The sequence below is a fragment of the Mustela nivalis genome, assembly GCF_964662115.1.
Source record: "Mustela nivalis genome assembly, chromosome: 4".
Classification (NCBI taxonomy): Eukaryota; Metazoa; Chordata; class Mammalia; order Carnivora; family Mustelidae; genus Mustela; species Mustela nivalis.
The window spans coordinates 27,694,748-27,712,306 of record NC_139023.1 but is presented as its reverse complement, the minus strand read 5'-3'; the positions used below and the strand labels follow the sequence as shown (position 1 = coordinate 27,712,306).

General features: G+C 36.2%; 1 protein-coding gene across 10 annotated transcripts in view; it reads right to left on the bottom strand.

Annotated features, from left to right (window-relative positions):
* The window catches only part of NFXL1 (nuclear transcription factor, X-box binding like 1), a 76,133-nt gene that overhangs the window by 51,468 nt on the left and 7,106 nt on the right, over positions 1 to 17,559 (bottom strand). For all 10 annotated transcript variants that reach the window (XR_014311077.1, XR_014311078.1, XR_014311079.1 and 7 more), the window contains exons 4-10: positions 8,802 to 8,911; positions 6,329 to 6,462; positions 2,835 to 3,013; positions 2,396 to 2,557; positions 2,188 to 2,288; positions 1,440 to 1,554; positions 164 to 288 (exon numbers count right to left, since the gene is read on the bottom strand). Coding sequence is in view for 6 of the 10 variants with exons in the window: in XM_082728367.1 (XP_082584493.1) it covers positions 164 to 288; positions 1,440 to 1,554; positions 2,188 to 2,288; positions 2,396 to 2,557; positions 2,835 to 3,013; positions 6,329 to 6,462; positions 8,802 to 8,911 (926 nt within the window). In the remaining 4 variants the exon portion in view is untranslated. The remainder of the gene's footprint in view (positions 1 to 163; positions 289 to 1,439; positions 1,555 to 2,187; positions 2,289 to 2,395; positions 2,558 to 2,834; positions 3,014 to 6,328; positions 6,463 to 8,801; positions 8,912 to 17,559) is intronic.

The window sequence follows — 17,559 nt, the reverse complement described above, 5'->3', positions numbered from 1 at the left end:
GCATACTCTCCTGCTTCTCTATCATAAATATTAGGTCAACAAAGCTCATACAGATCGTCATATAGATGCTTATAAAAGTAATGGAAAACAATTATAGCATAATCCTATTTGACATACTATGATAGGTGGTTTTTAAAATTAATTATTACAGGAGAGGACTAACTTGTCTGCATGTTTCACAAGGACCTCGGTGACAACGCTGTGAACATCTATGGATTCCACATTCAAGTACTTTGTCACAACTATCTCCACAAGTTGGTACATCTTCTGTACATGGCAAAGAAAACTCTAAAAGCAGACAAAAAGTCAAAGTTAATAAGATACGTTACTTTAAAGCATTAAAAACATGCCATGTTCTTTTCACTCCCTAAATAGCCCTTTCAGACTGTGAATATATGCATCTACATAATTATTGGAAGAGTTACATTTAATGAAAATAATCCCTAATAAAAAAGTCTGTTTTTAAAAAAGAATTTGACACCTAACAAGTTACCATATGTTTATGAGCTAACTACTTCAGAAATACTTACCTAAATAAAAGAGTAAGACCACATATACCTCTAGGAAATATTCTACAATAAATGGAATTATAAAAAGAAAATTTTCTCTTAACAACCTCACAGGATTAGAAAAAAAATGATGTAGACTTCAGAACATTATGAAACTGACCTTTAACATACACATATTAAGACAAGTGCTGGCAATAATCTTATAAATACGTGTGCTAGAATTGGTACAGAGTTAAAAGAAGTACACCCAAACTGCAATGTTCTGTGCCTTATTTCAAGGCAGCGAAATTAAATTCACCCATAACCTAATATAATAATGATGACAGTTTATGATTATAAGGTTTCCTTTATTGCCAGACACTATACCAAATACTTTATGCACATTTTATCATTTAATTCTCGCTCATTTCATTCTCTTTACCTTATAAAGAAAATATTACTGCATTTAACTTGAAAAAACTATAGTTCATGAAGATGGAATCTGAACCAGTATATGCCTGACTCCCAAGTGTGAGTTCTTAACCCATTAAGCCATACTGTCCTTTCAGCAAACATTAAAACAAAACAAAACAAAAAAAAACCCAAAAAAAAACTACAAACTAAAACTGATGAGTACACCCAGAATGGGGCTTGACTTAACCAGAGGCATGCATGCCTTATGTAAAAAGCTCTTCTCAACATGTATCTTCATCCACAAGACATATTTATTTTACTGGCTGGCACTCTTAGCATCCTAACTACTTTCCTTCTCCTGCAGCCTTCTGAAGAAATAAATGTTACCTTCCTGGAAAAAAAAAATCTAATATAAAATTGACATTCTTATTGAAATTACATTATGAACTTCCACAGAAATCTAATTTAATTAGGGATGTACTCTAAGTGAACATGAGAAATAATCATTTCCCACTAAAGGTTTAAAAAAAGTCTTACTTGACTTCTGACATGGACAGAACCTTTTCCCAGATCGAGGACATTCTCCACAAGCACCAACATGGCAAATCTGCTCACATGTATGATTACCACATGGCAATGTTTTTCCACATACCTAAAATAAAATGCAATAAGCACATAAAACTTCAAAGTCAACAAAAAGTCTTTTGTGCATGACCTAATCCATTTTTCAATCACAGGCCACTTCTTTATGTTCTTCATAATATGCGCTATATTTTATATAGGTACCACACACACACACACACACATGCATGCATACAAACATATACACACATATTTCCTATGTGCCAAAGAGTGTGTTTTTAAAATAAAGGGGGAAAAGTACATATAGCTTCATATGACCATCTACCAAAGATTTCTAAATGATACTAAAACCCTGTCAATTCTAGGACAATCTACAAAACCCTACTTCCTCAACTGGATTAACTCAGGAAGGAAGTGGTGTTAGTTGAAGAGAAGGGAATGACAAGGAAGGAGAGATATAGCAAGAAGCAGAGTACATAGGTATTGAATCTGAAAGTCAACAAATAGCTATTCATTTGAAAAGAAAAAATGTCCTCCAATAATTAAAGTTACATTAAATTGGAAAATAGTTTCCTAAAACATGAATATAATTCATTTGGTTTGCTCTTCTTCCATTTATCCAGCTAAACCCAATTAGCATCTCAAATTGTTTACGCTTTCTGTATTCTTTAACACCCACCCCTCCAAAAGCCTATGCACTCACTTGATCACAGTGCCACAGTGGACTTGCACAGCTCCTTTCAGCTACTTGTTTCCCACAGACACACTTCTGTCTACTAACTCTCGGACAGGGCGGACAATTTCCTAAAATTGCAATGATACATGAGCACAGAAACATTACGAAACTAAGAAAGACTGCTTTGATTTTTACTTAAAAAGTTGTGAACACCCAACAGGTAGGACATTTTTACCTGCATGACAAGGATTTTCACACTTATGCTGTCCACAAAGCAACTTCCGCCCACATGGCAGCTGACAGGCCCATTCCTTAGCACTGCACCTACGAGGTATAGGTTTTGCTTTTTTACAGAAACAAGTAGTTGTGACCATCTTGGGACAAGGAGGGCAGGGACCTAGAATCCAATGAAAGGGGAAGAAAAAAACCTCATGAATCAAAATTTCAAACTTTCAATTCCTACACGTATCAGTAATTTGTAAAGCTTTCTTTACTGATACTTTAAAACACTGAGCTTTATAAAATTGGTGCGGAGTTATAATATCTTCTATTATCTTTTTCTAATACCTTCTTACGTAAACTTGAGATCTGAATTAAACTTTGACAATTTTTTTTCTGCCTCAACATAAGAAATAACCACCCACAAATAGTTATAAATATAATATTTAACTCACCTGGATGACAGAGGAGTAAACACTTATGGCCACAAGGAGGTTTAAATTCTCTCTCACATACTTGGCCACATGAATGAGGCACAAGCCACGGATCTAGAGGTGGGTCTTCTACTTTTCCACAATAGCAGTAGTACCTACTAGGTGTGTCAGATCGTTTGTATTCGAACCTACATTTTGGACTACAAAAAAGAAGGAAATTACTGAAATTAATTTCATTTTTAAAAGTGACAAGAGAAACAGGACTGTGAACATACTTAGGAGTAGAGTATACTCAATTAACTCTATAAATGTACCCTCTGCTCCATCTTTAAACAAATAAGAAACAAGATTTTACAAAAATCAATTTCAACCATCTAGGGTAGCTCTGTCCAATATAATATAAGATGAAGGAATCATTCTATATCTACCATGTCCAGACAAGTAGCCCTTAGCCACTTATGACCAGTGAGCACTTAAAACGTGGCTAATATATACAAGTGAGGAAGAAACAGAATTCACCACAATTTTTCAAAATTTAAATAACCACATGTGGTTAGTTCCTACTGTATTAAACATAGTTAGAATGAAACTACAAAAAGAAAGCAACACTAGCTTTCTACTAAGCAAATGAACTTTATTCTTGAGGTCATCATTCCAATTTTTATAAAGCTCAATATTTTAAAAGCTTGTTGGGTCACCTGCAAATAAGTAAAATATACTAGCAACAGCAAACAGAAGACAGAAACCAGATTATAGGTAGGCAATATAGCAGCAAGAAACATGACTACAATTTAGAATTGAAGGGGAAAATAAAGAATTTCTCAACATCTAATACAAAATAGATATATAACAAATGTGCTTAAATCAAAGAAAAGATAAAATATTATTTCATTTTCTCTGCTACAGCAGAAAGATTTTTTTACCTGGCATGATTAAAATAAAACTTTCAGTCCTATCAAATTCACTTGTAGACCATGGATCTCTTCATTCTAAAAAGATGTTCTAATCCCTACTACTCCCCAGACAAACGAATATAGCTAGTGTAATATACGGGAAAAAGTCTCACGTAATCACTTTCGTTTGTATCATTTATATTTTCATTGTCCTGTAACCACATCCTTTTTTTTTTTTTAAAGATTTTATTTATTTGAGAGAAAGACAGAGAGAGTGAGAGAAAACATGAGCGGGGTGAGGTAAGAGGAAGAAGCAGACTCCCTGCTGGACAGGGAGTGTGATGCGGGGCTCGGTCCCGCAACTCCGGGATCATGAGCTGAGCTGAAGGCAGATACTTAACCAAATAAGCCACCCAGGCACCTCTAAGACCATGTTCCGTTTCCAAATAAACGCCATATAAATATTCAAAACAACCAAAGATACTTGTTTTTGTAATCAAACAATTTTTTTTGTAATCAAAAATCAAAAACAAAATACCATGTCTCATCTAGAATAAATAACTAAAATTATTTTGTTGGAAGTGTTATAAGGGAAAAATGTCTACATTCCTCTAAGCTAAAGTGGAAGGGGATATAGACTTTAAATACGCCTAGATATGGATGGCTAAAAAGCAACTCACAACACCTTAATACTGCCTATCGACAGTGAGGCTAAATTGTTCTAGGAGACTGAGAGAGAGGTTAAGGGCATTATGTGTAAAATGTGTTTTATTTAAAGTAATGGCATGCAATAAGAAAATGTAATTATGTCAATGTCATAAATAAGCAAGCAGTATCTTAGCAGAAACATTTCAGCATTTTAAATGTTTGAATTCTACTGAACAACTAACTTAAAACTACTAATATTTGTATCAAGTTCTAGTTCCATCTTGATGAGGATTAAACAAATCCAGAACAGTCACTAATTTTCTTAAAAAATATAAAACATAGCTGATTCAATTTTTTGTTTTTCAGATTTAAGTAAAGAGTAGTTCATTCCTCTTTTAACTGGTACTTTCCAGCAATGTGGCAAAATGACCACTTAAAACAGAATGAGGTGAGCAAGGGTGATAAAAAGTATGCATAAGGGGCACCTGGGTGGCTCAGTGGGCTAAAGCCTCTGCCTTCGGCTCAGGTCATGATCCCAGCGTCCTGGGATCGAGCCCCGCATCGGGCTCTCTGCTCAGCAACGAGCCTGCTTCCCCCTTTCTCTCTGCCTGCCTCTCTGCCTACTGTGATCTCTGTCAAATAAATAAATAAAATCTTAAAAAAAAAAAAAAAGTATGCATAAGGTTTAGATCTCTAAAATTGAGTCTGAATAGCTAGTTTAATTTTGTACCTATTGAACACTGAAATGCTCCCATAAATCAAAAAATATACAGTAGCAAAACAAATACAGTCTCTAAAATTTTAAACCGTTTCACAGAAGCTAATATCCAATGCAAACAAAACAATAGTATCTATAAAAATAGTATTATAAAAGACAACTCAGAAGAACTGAACAGCACTGAATTTAGAAGCCAGAAATCCTAGGTTTCAAATCCTGCCTTCACCACTTCAGAGTAAGAGAAGCCTGAACATATCGTTTTGCTTCATCAATTTCAATAACCCATTAACATGGGAATAAAAACCCTCACAGAATTCTAAGAATTATTTTTCAAAGAAACTATTATGTCTAAAATGTTTTTGAAAAACTACACTACCACAGGGGAGCCCGAGTGGCTCAGACAGTTAAGCCTGGAGCCTACTTTAAAAAAAAAAAAAACAACCAAAACCACTACACCACCAAAATTTTACAAATGTGTCAGTATTTGTAGTAAAAAGGGGAGGTTTGATACAGATCCAGGCTTTCTGAGGTCTGAATCTTATACAATATAGGGGCCTCTGTTAAAAATACAAAATTAGTTACAAAAGTGAATATTTATATGAACACAGAACCCCTGAAGTATATTCTTCATTACCTTGACAGTCAATCTACCCTCCGAGCTGCCAGTATGGATAAATTTTTTATTATCTTTATTTAGCAGAGATAAAAATTTTCCACTCCCCAACTCTTTCTAGAAATATAACAGGAGTTCACAATCAAATATTCACCCAAAGTAAGCCATACTAATGAAATTAATGTGGAAAAACTAGTAAGACTGACTAATATACACCTGCAGTTTGAGAGATTTCAAAGATAAAATTGGGAAGCCTATAATCAAAATACATTAGATGGCAGACTTGTACCAAGTGATACTAACTAATGTATACCAACAATAACTCCAGAAAAGAAGTACCAGAATTACAAAGGATTCTAGTCCTAAAGAATTTTAAAGAAATGGAAGTTCCTAAAGAAAGATAATTAAGGAAGTGTTTGGCAGAAGAAAAAGTAAAGTCTGAATGATTTATTGGTTTTTGAAAGGAACAAGTAGTTATACAAATTGGAAAAAACAGAAGCCATGACCAAAGTACTATAACTCCACAAACCAAATTAACTGAAGACCCAACATGGATCCTGAAACTGCCAATAAGGTAACTCAGGACCTACAATTTCCTTTTATTTTACAACTGACTATTCCAACTAAATTAGCAGAAAGTTACCATGGCCAAGGATAGTCTCTCTTTCCAAAATCGTCATCCGTCAAAGGAGAAGATACCAGAAATTGGCTATCTTTAGCCCACTTCTGGATACAGGGCATGTGAAATATACAGAAACATCCTGAACAGCTCCAAACCTAAGAAAAAGGTATCAGAAATTAACATGTATGCAATGATTTTCTTCGATAACCCTACACTACTTTAAAGTGAGTGACACACTATTTTGAAGAGCTACGTAAGGACTAAAGAAAAAAATGTTTCCTTCCAGTCTAATAGAAGAACTGCTCTCCATAAAAATTTCAGTTTAGAACACTTTAAATAAAAATATTAATTACCTAGAATCATTTAGCTAGAAATCACTAACTACTAACATTCTGAATGACCTCCAAATGTTTTGGTATATATTTCATACTTGTTAAAAATAAGGTCATGCTGTATAAATTGATATGTAACTTTATATTCTTTTAATATACTATAAGCACTTACCATTATTAAATATGTTCATACATGGTATTTATAGCTGTATATCATATAGATTTATATATCATAATTTAACCAATTTCTCACCAGACATTTAGGTTATTTCTAATTATAAATAATTCTACAGAGGAATCTTGAAATATATTATGTACATATCTGTATATAGCCCTTTCGTTATATAAAATCTATTAGTCTAGCACTTAGTGCTAAACCAAAAATTAAATGAGCAAAAAAGTTAGGAATATATATATTTTTAAACTTAATAATAGTAAATTAATTTTTAAAGCCTGACAGCATTCAATGACAAAAAGCATTAAAAAAAAGAAGGCAATTTCCCAGTTGAGTTATCCCAAAGCAGTGCCTGAGAAAAGAACTGGGATGCAACAATGAGGGGATAAGGTAGGGAAGAGGAAATGCCAATAAATGGTATATTGTTGAGCTGATTATTGCTAAGGGCCAAAGTTCAGTCCTGTTATGGACCTGCTGAAGAACCATGTAAAACACATCTCAAACTATCCCAGCTCCAACCCCTACTGGAGAGAAGGGTGGGACACTCATCTGCCAATTAATTCCATGTGGAAGAAAGGGGACATTAACGCTCTTGTGTTTGTGCACGATTCCTGTGTACTACCTAAGAAATCCCAAGGAGAAAAGATTAAGGTTAAAAAATAAATAAATCATGGCCACAGTCACCAAACTGTGGAAAGAACCGAGACGCCCTTCAATGGCCGAATGGATAAGGAAGATGTGGTCCATATACACTATGGAGTGTTATTCCTCCATCAGAAAGGATGAATACCCAACTTTTGTAGCAACATGGACGGGACTGGAAGAGATTATGCTGAGTGAAATAAGTCAAGCAGAGAGAGTCAGTTATCATATGGTTTCACTTACTTGTGGAACATAAGAAATAACATGGAGGACATGTGGAGATGGAGAGGAGAAGGGAGTTGGGGGAAATTGGAGGGGGAGAAGAATCATGAGAAACTATGGACTCTGAAAAACAATCTGAGGGTTTTGAAGGGGCAGGCGGTGGGAGGTGTGGTGAGCCTGGTGGTGGGTATTATGGAGGGGATGTATTGCATGCAACACTGGGCGTGGTGCATGAACAACGAATTCTGGTACACTGAAAAGAAATTAAATCAATCAATCAATCTACACACACAGCAAATGTTTAAGGTGGGACTATAACCACATGCAGAGTGACTATTTATCCGCTAGCAGAAATCAGAGTAAGCCAACCAGATGTGACTCTAGACACCAAAGGCCCATGCATCCACATCTACCCTATCCAATCTATGTAAAATTTCTGATTCACTCTACATGACACAACCAACTCAATTTGTTCGGCCTGATTTTGTCTAGGCAATGCTGCTACAATAGATTATTCTGAGTCTAAACACTGAGTCTACCATATTGTCATTATTTCTCCTTAATTGCGTCTTTAATGCCCTTTTAAATTTACATCTGAATAACTTCACATTAGACCATAGCACTTCCAAATACATGACTTATATCTGAATCCATCTCTCCCCAGTGACCCCAGCTATTTTCTGGAGTGTCTTCAACACAAGAAACACAAGAGAAGCTCACTAATAAACTATTAAGTATCATGACTAGGTTCTATTTCCTTCAATGCAGGGACCGTATTTCCCTTTTTTAAAACCTGCTGAAAGTAGTGAAATTTAGTCCATTTCAACATTTCAGTATTTGTGGGAATCCCTAAAGTGCAGATGCTGTGCTTTATCAAATTAACACGTGCATTAAAACTGAAGATATTTGCTTCACTTACATTAACAGTGCTAAAAAGATTGGCTGCTCATTTAGAGGTAATTTTTTTCAAATTACAGATTTATAAAATGACTATTCATAAATAAAATTCTCAAATGAAGTGCTTTTGAACAAAAATAAAAGAATAATAAATGGCGAAATATAATAAATGCAAAATAAGATATTTGGGGGAGATGCATTAATATAGATAAAGGGAAGAACTTACTGCTTGGTTTCTCTTCACTGAAGCAATACAAATTAAGCATGTCATAGCCCCTGCTTGGAAAGCTTCGTGTACATACTGTCTTGTTCGCTCTAATTCACGCATATCTCCATCTTGAAATTTAAAAAATCGAAAACTCATGTTAAGCAACATCTGAAAATAACACAGACTCACTAAATAGCACCCCAGTGAGAATTGTAGCCATTATCAATTATTCGATATACAGCTGAAAAATGAGAAGTTTAAAAAAAAAGCAACCAATGAGCTGCCAAGAGGTCACAAAGTCCATGCATTAGATCAAATGTCCTTAATTCAAAAACAGTACTTCAGCCCTCTCTGAGAACATACTTGCTTTTATTGCTGTACAGTCCTTAACCACTTTGGTGGAGGACAGAGACATGGGCAAGAGCAGCAGGATGTCAAGTTACAAGAGAAAGCATACCTACAAGCAAAGTGAAAGAACTTGCAAAGTCTAAGCTCAGCAGAGCCCTTTAGCGTAAGTATAAATGTGTGTTGATACATTGCACATTCCTTTTTTTTTTTTTTTGGCTTTTTTTCAGTAACATATAATGTATTATTTGTTTCAGGGCTACAGGACTGTGAAATCATCAGTCTTAGACAATTCACAGCACTCACCATAGCATATACCCTCCCTGATGTACTAACCCAGCCATCCTATCCCACCCCCACAGACCCCCAGCAACCCTCAGTTTGTTTCCTGAGATTAAGAATCTCTTATGGTTTTGTCTCCCTCCCCAGCACCATCTTGTTTCATTTTTCCCTTCCTGCCCCTCAAAACCTCCCACCCTGCCTCTCAAATTCCTCATATCAGAGAAATATGATAACTGCCTTTCTCTGACTGACTTATTTCACTTAGCATAATACCCTCTAGTTCCATCCACGTCATTGTAAATGGCAAGATTTCAGGGTTTTTAATGGCTGCATAGTATTCCACTGTATATATATATACCCCATATTCTTTAACCATTCATCTGCTGATGGACATCTAGGTTCTTTCCATAGTTAGGCTATTATAGACATTGCTGCTATAAACATTTGGGTGCATGTGTCCCCTTAAATCACATTTGTATCTTTAGGGTAAATACCCAATAGTGCAATTGCTGGGCTGTAGGGTAGCTCTGTTTTCAACTTTTTGAGGAACCTCTATACTGTTTTCAGGAATGGCTGCACCAGCTTGCATTCCCACCAACAGTGTAGGAGGGTTTCTCTTTCTCCACATCCTTACCAACATCTGTCATTTCCTGACTTGTTAATTTTAGCCATTCTGACTGGTGTCGGGTGGTATCTCACTGTGGTTTTGATTTGTATTTCCCTGATGCCGAGTGATGTTGACCACTTTTTCATATGTCTATTGGCCATCTGGATGTCTTCTTTGCAGAAATGCCTGTTCATGTCTTCTGCCCATTTCTTGATTGATTAGATTCTTTGTTCTTTGGGTGTTGAGTTTGATAAGTTCTTTACAGATTTTGGATATTAGCCCTTTATCTGATATGTCATTTGCAAATATCTTCTCCCATTCTGTGAGTTGTCTTTTGGTTTTGTTGACTGTTTCCTTTGCTGTGCAAAAGCTTTTGATCTTGATGAAGTCTGAATAGCTCATTTTTTGCCCTTGTTTCCCTTGCCTTTGGCAATGTTTCTAGGAAGAACTGTTATTCAACATAGTACTAGAAGTTCTAGCCTCAGTAATCAGACAACAAAAAGAAATAAAAGACATTCAAATCGGCAAAAAAGAAGTCAAACTCTCGCTCTTTGCAGATGATATGATACTTTATGTGGAAAACCCAAAAGACTCCACTCCAAAACTGCTAGAACTCATACAGGAATTCAGTAAATTGTTAGGTTATAAAATCAATGCACAGAAATCAGCTGCATTTCTATACACTAACAACAAAACAGAAGAAAGAGAAATTAAGGAGTTGATCCCATTTCCAGCTGCACCCCGAATCGTAAGATACCTAGCAATAAACCTAACCAAAGAGGCAAAGAACCTGTACTCAGAAAACTGTAACGTACACATGAAAGAAATTGAGGAAGACACAAAGACATCAGAAATGTTCCATGCTCATGGATTGGAAGAGCAAATATTGTGAAAATGTCTATGTTACCTAGAGCAATCTACACATTTAATGCAATCCCTATCAAAACACCATCAACTTTTTTCAAAGAAGTGGAGGAAATAATCGTAAAATTTATATGGAACCAGAAAGACCCTGAATAGCCAGAGTAATGTTGAAAAAAGTTGGCAGCATCACAATTCCGGGCTTCAGGCTCTATTACAAAGCTGTAATCATCAAAACTATAGGTACTGGCACAAAAACAGACACACAGATCAACAGAAAAGAACAGAGAGCCCAGAAATGGACCTTCAACTCTAGGGTCAATTAATCTTTGACAAAGCAGGAAAGAATGTTCAGTGGAAAAAGGACAGTCTCTTCAAAAAATGGTGTTGGGGAAATTGGACAGCCACATGCACATGAATGAAACTGGACCATTTCTTTACACCATACACAAAAATAGACTCAAAATGGATGAAAGACCTCAATGGATGAGACAGGAATCCATCAAAGTCCTAGAGGAGAAAACAGGATACACAGCATATTCTTACTGAAAACTCATTGGATGAAATGATCCTGAGGTCGTTATATTATAATCAACTTGTTTCATTAAACTGTGTTCAATATTTCCACTTAAAAAAAATAGCTAGAACTTCTTAGAAAATATCACTAAACTATAATTTTCTGTAAGCAATTACTGAGCATTTATTTGGTAGGCACTGTAGGTTTTTGTATTTCAGTGGGATGAAATGAGCTATTTTCATCTTCATTTTACAGAGAAAATGAGAAAACTGAGGGACGAACAATTAAGTAACTTCAGTCAGACTGCAAAGTGAGCTCTCTTAACCACTACATTATGTTGTGGCAAAAGTTACTACCAGAAGATTGAAGAAATAACAGGTGACAGCAAAATGAAAGCCTGAAAACCACCCAAAAGCATATGTCACCAAAAAGGCAATAATCTGAGTCACTTTAGTGTAAGAGAAATAAACCTACGTGTCTTTAGTATAATAAAGATTCCTCAGTAGAGGAACTGAGTCTCCAACAAAAGTAGACTAACAGCATAAGCTATCACAGCAATAAAATGGTTCAAATCAAAATCTGAGTCACCAAAGAAAAAAGTTAAATAAATATGACATTTGGCTAATTCTCTACTTTCTAAAATCATCTAAGTAAACAAGCACTTAGAAAAACTTTCTCTACCATAATATAAACATAAATATAATTCAGGATATTAAAAATATATATAAAATCACTTCCCAAACTATAAAGTATTATAAAATTATTGAAGACTATTGCTTTATTTTAAAAAGTCCCTGAAGTTTAAAGAGTATCCTTAAAAGCAGACTTAAGAATCCTATTGTGTGTTTACTTTGCTCTTCAACATTGTGGGCTTTAACAAATGCATGGCTGACCTTTAAACAACCATGCAGTCACAAATCTGAATATTACTTTTGACCCCTTATAACTTAACTACTAGTTAGTAGCCTACTGTTGACCAGCAGTCTAAGAGCATGAAACAATATATATTTGTATGCTATAAGTATTACATGTTACATTCTCACAATAAAGTAAACTAGGGAATATGAAATGTTATCAGCAAACAATCTAGTTAAGAAATAGACAGGAGACATGAATATACATTTTTCCAAAGAAGACACCTAGATCGATAACAGACACATGAAAAGATGTTCGACATCACTCATTATCAGAGAAATACAAGTCAAAACCACAATGAGATGCCACGGTCACACCCGTTAGAATGGCTAAAATTAGCAACCTAGGAAACAACAGATGTTGGAGAGGATGTGGAGAAAGGGGGAACCTTCTTACATTGTCGGTGGGAATGGAAACTGGTGCAACCACTCTGGAGAACACTATGGAGTTTCCTCAAAAAGTTAAAATAGAGCTTCCCTACGGTCCAGCAACTGCACTACCAGGTATTTACCCAAAGGGTACAAAAATACAGATTCAAAGGGACACATACAACCCAATGTTTAGAGCAGCAGTATCAACAACAGCCAAACTAGGGAAGGGACCAAAATGTCCAATGACTGATGAATGGATAAAGAAGATATAATATATACATACACAATGGAATATACAGAATAAAATACATAAATACATTTATTCAGCCATCAAAAATAATGAAGTCTTACCATTTTTAACAACGTAGATGGAACTAGAGTGTATTATGCTAAGTGAAGTAAGTCAGAGAGAGACAAATACCATAAGATTTCATTCACATGTAGAATTTAAAAACAAAACAGATGAACATATGGGAAAGGAAAAAAGAGAGAGAGAGGGAGAGAAGCAAACCTTAAGAGACTCTTAACTACTGAGAACAAACAGGGTTGATGGAGGGGGCTGGGTTGGGGATGGGCTAGATGGGTGATGGGACTAAGGAGGGCATTTGTTGTGATGAGCACTGGGTGTTATATGTAAGTGATGAATCACTAAATTCTACTCCTGAAACCAATATTGCAATATGTGTTAACTAACTAGAATTTAGGGGCAGCTGGGTGGCTCAGTGGGTTGAAGCCTCTGCCTTCGGCTCAGGTCATGATCCCAGGGTCCTGGGATCGAGCCCCACATCGGGCTCTCTGCTCAGCAGGGAGCCTGCTTTCTCCTCTCTTTCTCTGTCTGCCTCTCTGCCTACTTGTGATTTCTGTCAAATAAATAAATAAAATCTTAAAAAAAAAAAAACCAAAAACCTAACTAGAATTTAAATAAAAATCTGAAACAAAGGAAAAAAGAAATGTTATTAACAAAAATCATTAAAAATGCATTTACAGTACTATACCTACATTTATTGAAAAAAATACAGATATAAGTAGACTTGCACAGCTCAAACCTATGTTGTTCAAAGGTCAAATTTCACCTAATTTAACAGCTAGCACATAAAATTTGGGAACATGATGGAATAGGTTTTAACAACATAAGGTGCAACTTTGTATTTATAAAATTTATTTAAAATTTCTTTGAAAATTGTATTCAAGTTTGGCTGCAGGATTAAGTATACTGCCTAAGGTGTCATAGTGGATAGCCTAGCATCTTTAGTCACATTCTAAAAAGATCATTCTGGCAACTGAAGAAAGTTGAGCCCACAGAAGCCAAGACTGGAAGACTAAAGTACCAGTTAAGAGGAGTTATAGCAGATAAAGCAAAAAACGACTTTAAGCAAATTACCTATTTCTGTCTCCGTTTTCTCGTCTTTAAAATAGTAACAAAAATAGTAATAACAGCAATAGTAGTATCTACCTTATAAAGTTATTTGAATTTAATCCAAATACTAAGCGGCTGCAGGGAATTGAATTAGGCAATAACAGTATGTGGGGAAAGGAAGGGTTGTTAAGAAACTCAGGAAATAAAACTCAGTAGGACTTGGTGACAATTAGATTGTGCTGCTTTTAAAAGCTTTGTTGAGCCAGACTTCAAGCCTTCTAATCTTAATTCTTTAGCTGATATGGTAACTTCCTTAGAAAATCTACCTGACAATTGTGTGTGTGGCCTCTTGATGCCATCAGAATAGTGAGGCAACCAATGTTGACAATACATGCAAGCTTCTTTCTAATAATAACATTAAGTATAAAATATGGAAAGTGTCAAACACTTAAATTTAAAATACTCTATTTTTATACTTAGTACCAAACCCTTCATAGCAACATCAATTTGACCCTCTCACTTGTAAACAATTGGTATTAAGTATGGTATTAAGAGTAACCCAGATATAAACAACATTTAATGATACTGCACACATCAAACCAGAGAAGACTTTGTTAAAAAAAAAAAAAAAAATTAAATCAGAAGTTGTAAGATACAACATAAAGGGAGAAACTTAAGAAATGAAACTGAATCCAAAACACATTTAATATGTGCTAAAAAACAAACAAACAAAAAAGAATAGACTTAAGAGGGTCTTCAAAGTTGTCAAGCTCAACCAAGTCATAACCATGGACAACGTGACCCCACACATTTCAGGGAGCTCTGGCATCCCCCTCCCAGATTCTAATGACTTGCCAATTACACAATCAGAATTTCTAAGGCTATAAGGGACACTGCCATTTTATTTGCTCTCTGGAAAGATTAGTGTTCTACAAAATATAACTCAAATTGTAAAATGCACAAAATTTCAACTATGTAATATAAAAATGCTCATTCTTAAGATGCAAAAACTATTCCATATAGACTACAAGTGTTTTTTAAAAATCAGGGTTATATTGTCATTGATGTCAAAAGAGCCAAAATTTAGAGGTAAGCTAACATGGCAGCAGAGTAGGAGTACTATAGACTCATCTCTTCCTTCAAACAGTCATTTTAAATACCCCAGAAATCAACCTGAAGACTGACAGAATAAGCTCGACAAGTAAAGGGAGAGAAGGAGCCACAACAAAGAAGCTAAAAGGACAAAGACGTGGCTTAGGGGAGAAACGGATCCCGTCCCACGTCCCACGTTACAAAGGGAGCCATGGTCGCGGAGAAAGGAGAGAGAGAGAGAGAGAGAGAAAACACCCAGGGGAGCGCATAAGAACATTTCCCCAAAGCCACTGGCTGGAAAAACAAGAAAGGCTGATTTTCCTGAGTTCCTGCAACCAGTGGAGCATAAAGGCTGGAGTTTTAAAGAACAGTAGGCCTAGCTGGGATAGAGCCCTGAGGGCACCGCACTGTTCCTGTAGAGAAGGCAGGCAAACAACCCTTGGGCAGCCAGCATGGAAATCAATGGTCTGAAGAGTGCCTGGGGCACACAAGCGGAAATTATTTCCTCTTCCTTCTTATTAGAGTGCTCCCTGAGAGGTGGTGTTCACTGGAGATGCCTCTCTGGGGTTAAAGGGACCAGCTGGTGCCATTTCCCTGTCACGCCCCTCGGTATAAACACAGCCACCTGTGGTAAGCAGCACAAGGCCGACACTGGCTCCCTAACCTGCTTACACCACATCCCACATGCCTGCACTCTGGTGGAACTCCCTTCTCAGCCCAGCCTGCCTCAGTCCCAGCACAGCAGGCCTCTTCCCCAGAGGACCAGCAGGAACCCCTGCCCACACCACATCTCCTGACCAAAGAGTTCTACAGGGCTTCAGTTCTCATGGAATAGTAGCAGATCTCACTGAAAATAGCAAACCAGAATACACCTACTTCAAACTTGCCACACTCAGGCCAAGGACCATACACTGCCCACTGCATGCAAGGAAAGTTTCTGCATAGGACTGGCCAGAAGGAGACAGCAGCCCAGACACAACAGCAGAGCACATGTAGCTCGCACCAGACATACTGCCTGAAGCACCAGGCCCAGAACACATCACTATCTGACTTCTTCTTCATAAAGCCATTATTCTCAGAAGGAAACATAATGGACTTTTCTAACAGAGAAGAAAGCAGAGACTTAGACAAAATGCCAAGACAGAGGAATTAATCCCAAATTAAAGAACAAGATAAAGTTGCAGCCAGGGACCTAAGTGAAATAAATTTAAGTACTACACTTGATGGAGAATTTAAAGCAACAATCATAAGGATACCACTGGGCTTGAGAAAAGAATGGAAGACATCAGGGAGACCCTTACAGCAGAGATAAAAGAGTTAAAGAAGAATCAGAGATGAAACAGGATTGATGCAATGAACGCAAGGCTCGAAGAAGCAGAGGAACAAATAAGTGACACAGAAGATAAAATAACGGAAAACAGTGAAACTGAACAAGAGGAAGAATTATAAAATATAAGACTAGACTTAGAGAATTCAATGACTCCATCAAACGTCATCACATTTGTCTTCTAGGAGTCCCGGAAGAAGGAAAAGAGAGAAAAGGGGACAGAAAACTTATTTGTGGAAATCATACCTAAAAACTTCCCTAACCTGGGTAAGGAAATAGAAATCCGGAACAAGGAGACACAGAGAACTCCCATCAAAATTAAAAAAAAGACAGGTCAATGCCAATACATATTGCAATTAAATATGCAAAATACAGAGATAAAGAAAAAAATCTTAAAAAAAGTAAAACAAAAGAAGTCCTTAACTTACAAGGGAAAACCCATAAGGCTAACTACAGATCTCTCAACCGAAACTTGGCAAGCTAGAAGGGAGTGGCATGATATACTCGAAGTGCTAAATAGGAAAAATCTGCAGCCAAGAATACTCTATCCAGCAAGTCTATCAGTCACAATAGAAAGAGAGATAGAGTTTCCCAGACAAACAAAAACTAAACTTTGGGACCACAAAACCTGCCCTGCAAGAAATAGTAAAGGGGACTCTTCCAGTGAAACGACCAAAAGTGACAAAGATGAGAAAGGATGAGAGAAAATCTCCAGAAACAATGACAAAACAAGTATTAAAACAGCACTAAATACATGTATATCCATCATTATTCTGAATGTAAATGGACTAAACACACCAATCAAAAGATAAAGCATGTCAGAATGGATAGAAAAACAAGACCTAACTATACTCTGCCTAAAAGAGACTCATTTTAGAACTCACGACACCTACAGATTGAAAGCGAGGTAATGGAGAGCCATTTATCATGCAAATGGACATTAAAAGGAAGCCAGGGTAGCAATACTTATGTTGGAAAAACTAGACTTTAAACCAAAGACTATCAAAACATGAAGAAAGATATATCATAATAAAGGGGACAATCCAACAAGAAGACCTAATAATTGTAAATATTTATGCACCCAACATGGCAGCACCCAAAT